The sequence below is a fragment of the Fukomys damarensis genome, unplaced genomic scaffold (assembly GCF_012274545.1).
Source record: "Fukomys damarensis isolate Sample0158 unplaced genomic scaffold, DMR_v1.0_HiC HiC_scaffold_39, whole genome shotgun sequence".
Taxonomy (NCBI): domain Eukaryota; kingdom Metazoa; phylum Chordata; class Mammalia; order Rodentia; family Bathyergidae; genus Fukomys; species Fukomys damarensis.
The window spans coordinates 61,011,734-61,019,611 of NW_022900951.1; the positions used below are offsets into that span (position 1 = coordinate 61,011,734).

General features: G+C 36.8%; 1 protein-coding gene across 1 annotated transcript; it reads left to right on the forward strand.

Moving 5' to 3' along the window:
• The first annotated feature begins 5,220 nt into the window (after positions 1-5,220).
• On the forward strand, positions 5,221-5,829 carry LOC104874346 (eukaryotic translation initiation factor 5-like). Its single transcript, XM_033760485.1, has one exon. The coding sequence runs from the start codon at positions 5,221-5,223 to the stop codon at positions 5,827-5,829; it is 609 nt and encodes a 202-aa protein (XP_033616376.1).
• The last annotated feature ends 2,049 nt before the right edge of the window (positions 5,830-7,878 follow it).

Below are 7,878 nucleotides of genomic sequence, written 5' to 3' on the forward strand. Positions count from 1 at the left end.
GCCAGTCTGTTTGATTGGTGAATGGAGACCATTAGCATTGATTGTTATAACTGATATGTATTGAATCATCCTTGTCATGACCTTTTCCTGTTGTTGGATTCCCCCCCCTTTTCATTTAATATCTTGGCATAACTGATGGATTTATTCTGCTGGGCTTCCTGGAGTTGTGATCCTCATTGTCTTTTCCTAGGATATTGTTTCAATTTTTTTGAAGTGCTGATTTGGTATTCATGAATTTCCTAAGGTGCACTTGGTCAGGAAAGTATCTCATTTTTCCATCAATTTTGAAAGATAGTTTTTCAGGGTACATCAATCTGGATCAGAGGTTGTTTTCTTTTAGTGCTTGAAATACTTCACTCCAGGTTCTTATTGACTGGAGGGTTTGTGTGGAGAAGTGTGCTGTGATTCTGATGGGCTTTCCTTTGTATGTGATTTGTTTCTTTTCTCTAGCTGCTTTTTGGATTTTTTTCTTGTGTTGGGTTTCTGGAATCTTAACTATTATATCTAGGTGTAGATTTGTTTACATCACAGCTAGTTGGAGTTCTATATGTCACACTTTTGTGTGTGTCAAAGTCTATTCCCTGCTTGTGATTTTCTGCCATTACTTCTATGAACAGTGGTTTTATGTAATTTGTACTATCTCCTGTTTCTTCATTGACTCTGATCAGTCTTATGTTATCCTTCTTTGCATCACCTAGGAGGTGCTGGATTGATATCTCATGGTCCCTTGCTATTTTTAAGAAATCTTTCTTTTCCTGGTCACTAATCACAATCCTATGTATATCTGATATTTTCTTCTCACTTTGGCTCATTCTGGTGCATAAACTTTCAATGGAGTTTTTAATCTCCTGGATATCTGTTTGCATCTGTTTTATAGTTTCCATTTTTTTCCTATACTGAGATTCCATTGTGTTCCTCAGCTCTTCATTTTTCATCTGTATCTGCTCTACAGTTATTAATCATATCTTTTACTATGGACCCAATTTCTGTTGTTCTCTTAGAAATTATTTCTGATTTTATTTTTTCCTGATCATCTTATATTGCCAGTTCTGGGAGACCGGCTGGTTGAGTTTCAGACTGTACTATCATGTTTCCTCTTGGGGTTGCCTTCGGTAATGTGGAAGTCTGGTTTTGAGACTTGTTTACATGTCTTCTCATTTCAAACAATGCAGTCTGCTGTGCCTTAATTAAGGTGACTCTTTGCTCACCTAGTGGGCTTCAATTCTCAGCAAGCCTCAGAGAGGCCTTCTTTCTACTGTTCAGTACTGTGCAAATTCCTGGGTTTAAAATGACGGTCTTCTGGATCCCTCTGCTGGGCTCTTGTATGGGCTAGATTCTAGCTGGGTCCTGCAAGCACTTACCAATAGTAACTGGGCAGGCTTTTGGGTGGGACCTTAGAGACTGCACAGCTGTTTTTCAGGCAGACCTTTTGTTTGGCCTTTGCCTCAAGTTGCTAATGTCCTGGGAGGCTTCTGGCTAGGTTCTGTGCTGCTGAGCTGCTGGTGTCTGGGTGGGTCTCTGTGTGGGACCTCTAATATTATTAACTTTAAGTAGCCCCATGAGGAGATAGCTATTTGTTGGTTTTAGGACCCAGGAGAAAATAATCACTTCAGCCACCTATAGCAGCCACCACTGCAGCCTCTGCCAGTTCACTGCCCCTGTTCAAATGAAACTGCACTTTTTAAAAATGACCACAAAGTTTTCTTGCTGTTCTCTGCCTTTCAACATTCTGCCTTTTTCAATTGACCAGCCCCCAAAATCCAAAGTTGAATATGTTAATAGATGAAATTCTAAAGTTGAGGGCAAGAACAAGAAGGGAACCAGCATCTCTTGGGAGAAAGAGGGACTGAAAACAAACTTCAGAAGGGCACCCACTCAGTGTGAGTCTACAGACTCCATCAGGATCCATAAACAACCTTAGCACTACCTATGTGACCACCCAAATTCACATGGTCCAGGGCATGATGCAAATTACATCTTCCAAAAAGAAATAGTAACATCAAGCAGACCTGGCCCATACCTCTCAGTCTCATGAAAAAAAATTAAGACACATTCCTGGGGAGCCCTGTCCATCCCAGTGTGTCTCAAGCCATTTCCCTGGCCAGATCCAGAGGGCAAGGGTAGGTGTAAGCTATCATCTTAATTCTGCTTGGCTTAGTTCCATACCTGTAGAGGCATAGAAAACCACAGCTACTGAAATGGAATTCCCATACTTCAAAAACCAACAGCAAAAGCAGGTTCATACAAATAGAACTCCAACCAATGGGGAGATACCCTCCTGCCCCCTACACAGGGATACTCCATGGTGGATTCAACAGATACATTCCAGACTCTTATGTACAATGAGCAAAGAATTGCAAATGCACATCCATTGGTAAAAGAAAAAAACAGGTACATTTATTGAAGATAACAGGAAAATGTGCCAGGAAGGTCCATGCTAACAGGAACCAAAATGTGGCATTAAAAGAAAAAATGAGGGCTGGGGATTTAACTCAGTGGTTCCATCACCTGCCTCACAAGCACAAGGACCCAAGTTCAATCCCCGGTACCAAAAAAAAGAAAAAAAAAGAAAAGAAAAAATGATATTGGGGTGGCAGAGAAATAAGAAACAGATAAATCAGGATTTCAGAATTTTTCATATTTAAAATATGCTTACTATTTTTTATTTTATGAAAGAAAACAAAATTTTATAACAAAGTAATAAGAGAATAATAATAGCTAATACACTGGGTATCATTATCTTCAAATACTCCGACTACAAGACAAATCAAAAACATTCTTACAAAGAACAAACAGATAATAAAAAACTTTTCAATGAATTAAGATAAACTAAATGAAACAAATTAGCAAACATAGGAAAATACTTTTGAAACAATGGAATAAGTAATTTGGGGAAGTATTTCAACTTCTCCCACTTAGAGATTGTTATATATATAGTTTTTTTGTTTCTTGTATAAAAGAAAGCATGTGATATTTAAGCTCATGCAACTTATTTCTCCTAACATTATGTGCACTCCAGTTCAGGTACCTCTCACTGGTTTCTTTGAATAAAATTGACAGGAATGATTGAAAGGATGCTGAATCATCTTAGAGACTTTCAACACACAGGGCTGTCACATGGCTTACTCTGATTCAATTACACACATGAAATGAAATCCATATTTACAAACCTCTAACAAGGTTTGAATGGGGAAAAGATTACTGAAGGTCAAGCCATGAGATCTAGCAAGGATGTGCTTTGCTGTAGAGCTATAGAAATTTCCAGGGTCTTTGTTTTTTACTTTCTGCTTCTCTCAAAACAGTGGAAGGAGTGGCCCTAGAATCTTTCCCAAATTCGAGTGGAGAGAGGAGGAGTGGTCTCCCTGTGCCAATTGTGTTTTCTGTACTAATATCACCTATATGAATGTAACATAGGGAAGCCTGCTGCTATTGTATCAGTCTTCCTGTCATGGGCTGGGTCTGAAGATCTCTGAGGCTGAAATAAGGAACTTAAGGTATTTTTTAAAAATAAGTATGTACGTTTGTTGACTCTTGTCATGGAAAAATAATTTTTAGGATGCTTCAGTAAAAGAGGCATGAGAGGGGATGGGGATTTAGCTCAGTGGTTCCACTTCCTGCCTCACAAGTGCAAGGTCCTGAGTTTGATGCCCAGTACCAAAAAAAAAAAAAAAAGAAATAAAGAGGCATGAGATTTATTATAGATAGATATAGACACACTCAAGAGTGTAGTGTGAATGTTCACAAAAATGAGGCACATTATACTCCAGGGTAGAGCATATTTAAAAGCTGTTTTTAATATGGGTTATCTCAGATATGCATTTGTATTGTCTGTCAGGATATAATGTAGGCCATCTATATAGATTTGAAGTAGAAATATGCATTAAGACATTCTGTCTAATGCAGCTAATTTTGGGGATGGAGGAAAAGACAATTTGCAGGTGAAAAGGGTCTAGTGCCTCAGAATTTACAGTTTATGGTAAAGGGTCTTTAGAAATTTAGCACTATTTAACAGTATTCTCTGTAAGATCGGAAGGGGGTGGTCACAGATAGGGAGGCCTTCAGAAGCGGGAAAAGAGCTTATCTTGAAGCTGTAGTTATTTTTTAAGGCATAAGTTTAATTTTATAAATATTTTTGGTCTCTTTTTTACCTACTCTTATTTTTTAATCTTATCTCATTTTCCCCACCTGAGACTTTTGTCCTTTGTATTTAAGTGGTTTCAGAAGACTTATGTTTTGTCTATGGTAACTGTTTTTGGCAGAGGAGGGGCATTTATCCCGCCTAGCTAGGGACTGAAAGTCTTGTCTTGACTGATCTAAAGGAGGCATGGGAATATTGGGTTTTATCGTTTGAAGAGCCATCATCTTTTGATAATCTGAAAAAGAAGGGAAGGGCATATGAGACACTAGCCCACAACAACAATAAATCACATAACAAACAAAATTTTTTCTTAAAGTCCAATAGGATAGCCAAAAAAATTAAAAACTTTTTAATTGGGTTGTTTTTAAAAAACAATTATTAAAGCTTATAATAGAATCTAATATTACATTAATTTATAAACACAAATCAAGGTACATAAAATTGTCAAAATTATACACAATAGTTTGTTTTAATAACACATTTTAGGGCCTGGGATTTAGTTGCGTGATTCTGCGCCTGTCTCGCAAGTGCAAGGGCCCGAGTTTGATCCCTGGTAGCAAAAAAACAAAAACAAAAACAAAAAAGTAATAACACATTTTATCTTATATTGTTATTGAAATATTTAGGGCCATTTTTTTATAAAATAGCCTTTTTAGAGTTAGAGGGAGAACATTCCAGAGGTCGCTAGGCTCAGAGCTGCTGGTGTGGACGCGGACATCGCTGGGACAGTCCCTCCCACTGCTCAACGGTGGCAACTGCCCGGCTGCCCCTCCAGTCACCACCCACCCCACAGCCCCGGACCAGGTTTCCAGTGCCTCTTTCTCCCAGTCCAGGGTGAGCTGTGTTAGGTTTATGTCTTTACTTGATGAAAAGGAGCTGTTGCACAGCCACTGGTACCTGTACTGGAGAAACATAGCATACTAGCAAGAAACTTACAGCCTCAGTGGCGAAATTTTTTTCATGTCAGAGACCAAGAACTCTTGCAATCATTTATGTCATCTCTTCCTCTCCAGAGAGAAGATACAAAAAAGTTGTAACCAAAGATCTCTTCATCTTATTGATAAAGTCACTAATAAGCCAAAATGTCTGTCAATATCAACCGCAGTGTTTCAGACCAGTTCTATCACTACAAGATGCCCTGTCTGATTGCCAAGGTTGCGAGCAAAGGAAAGGGAATAAAGACAGTTATAGTCAACATGGTTGACATCGCAAAGGCACTTAAGGGGCCTCCAAAGTATCCCACCAAATATTTTGGTTATGAGCTGGGAACACAGACCCATTTTCATGTAAAGAATGACCATTACATTGTCAATGAATCTAATGAAGTGAATAAGCTGCAAGACATGTTGGATGGATTCATTAAAAATTTTGTTCTCTGTCCTGAGTGTGAGAATCATGAAACAGATCTGCATGTGAATCTGAAGAAGCAAACAATAGCTAATTCTTATAAAGCCTGTGGCTATCGAGGCATGCTTGACACACATCATAAACCCTGCAAGTTCATTCTCAAAAATCCACCTGAGAATAGTGACAGTGGTACAGGAAAGAAAGAAAAGGAAAAGGAAAATAGAAAGTGCAAAGACAGGGAAATCAAATCTTTTCTTGGTAAACTGGTCAAATGGGGGTTCAACTATTATTTTTTAGTAACCCATTTACTTAGGTATTCAATAATCAGACAGGCAGCTTTGTAAGTTTTCAGTTCCCCAAATCTAATCCTAAATGTCTTTTGAACCTAAAACTTTCTTTCAAGTTTCCAAGTATGCTTCTGAAAAAAATCTTTCACCTTCTTTCTCCTTGTCACAAGAGATGCTTGAAGATGACTGTAGTAATTTGATGTTATTATTTATGAATTACATGGGAATGACATAGGTTGGGTTTGAGGGTCTTTGAGGCTGAAAGGAATTCATTTTATTTAAAGAAGTATGTAGGTTTGTTGATTTTTGTTGTGAAAAAAATTTTTAGGGTGCATTAGTAAAAGAGGCATGAGAAAGATTTTCTAGAAGTAGATATAGGACATATTTAAGAATGGACTGTGGGGGTTTAAATAAAGGTATATTAAAATTTTTATTAATTATGCATTAGATTTAAATGACATCATGAAGGGTATTTTGTTATTAAATCTAAAAATAAAAATTATAAAAAGGCTATTTTTAATGTCCAAAATAAAATCTTTATTTTTTAACTGTATGAATATGATCAAATATGTCCACCACTAGGTTTTCCAAAAGAAACATGCTATAAATAAGCAAACTACATCTGCTCACTGATGTGTATGGACTCCCTAGATGTCTCACTGAGCTTAATTGCAGACAGAACAAATGCTCTTTCTTAAGAAGACTGTTTTCTTAAATAAAGGCATAATAAAATCAACTTAAATCAGTTATTCTTTCAAAATTGAATCTTTTGCAAAAAATGAAACCCATTAACCTGTATAATCATGCAAATAGCAGAATATTTGTCTACTGGACAGACTACATAGGAAGTAAGGATAAAAAATAGGTCAAAGATAAAAGAAAGTATACATTTCTTTTTTGTTTTGGTTTTTTGAAATGGTCCCTCTATGCAGGCCAGGCTAGTCTTGAATTCATCATGTAGCACAAGCTGATCTTGCACCTCTAGCCTCAACCTCCCAAGTACTCAAATTATAGGAATGTGCCACCTAGCCCTACAAAAAATTAACATTTTAATAGAAAAGTCCAATTATAGTTTTGCATTAAAAGGTCTTTCTAAAAATCTTATAAATAGATATATTGAACCTTAGAAATTCTTGAACAAAATACCTTTTTTTTTGGTACTGGGGATTGAACTTGGGAACTTGAGCTTGAGAGGCAGGTGATGGAACCACTGAGCTAAATCCCTGACCCCAAAATAGCATTTCCATGACCCTTCTAAAACTTCCTATGATCCATACACATCCCTTATAGTAAACTTTTCAAGGTAGCAAAGCAAACACATTCAGAAGACAAGGAAGGACAATCACAAATTCAAGTCCAACCAGGGCAGTTTAGCAACTTGGGAGACACTGTCTCAAACTAAAAAAAGAATTGAGAATGTAGCTCAGTATGAAGGCCCTGCATTCCATCCCAAGCACCACAAAATTTAAAAATATTTTAAATAAAGAAGTAAAATTTTAAAAATTAAAAAAAAAATGTGGAGATGTAGCACAATGTAAAGACCCTGAGTTCAATTCCCAATACATGAGAGCTGGGGCAAACCTAAAAACTAACAAGGAAGATTCTGTCAAAGGTCATAAAAACTCATGGTTAACAGATTGAAAGAGATATTTCCTAAAAAGAGAAGAATGCACAAAATACAGGACACAAAATGATGTCAGGCTTATGGCAGGAAACTGCAGAACATTCAGAAAAAAAATGGAGTACTCCTCTGCCATAAAGAAGCATAAACTTTTGTCATTTGTAGAAAAATGGATACACCTTGAGACCATAATGTTAAGTGAAACAAATCAGATGTACAAGCTTAAATATTGCATGGTTTCTCTTATATGAGAAACCCAAAGTATATGAGACAAAATAAAAGATAGATAACATGAAATAAGGACATAGATCTTTCATATATATGAAGGGGACCAAGAAATTCAGAAAGCAGAGAGCAAGAGAGAGGGAAGGGTCCAAAAGGGAATTAAGATGTGTTCTCTACAGGTACCAAGTCCACACAATGAATATAACAATTATGTACTGCAAATTTATACTAATAATAGAAAAAAATTTCCAGTACAAAGG

Excerpts from the sequence above, each read along its gene's own strand:
- LOC104874346 (XM_033760485.1), top strand. The coding sequence starts at position 5,221 with ATGTCTGTCAATATCAACCGCAGTGTTTCAGACCAGTTCTATCACTAC.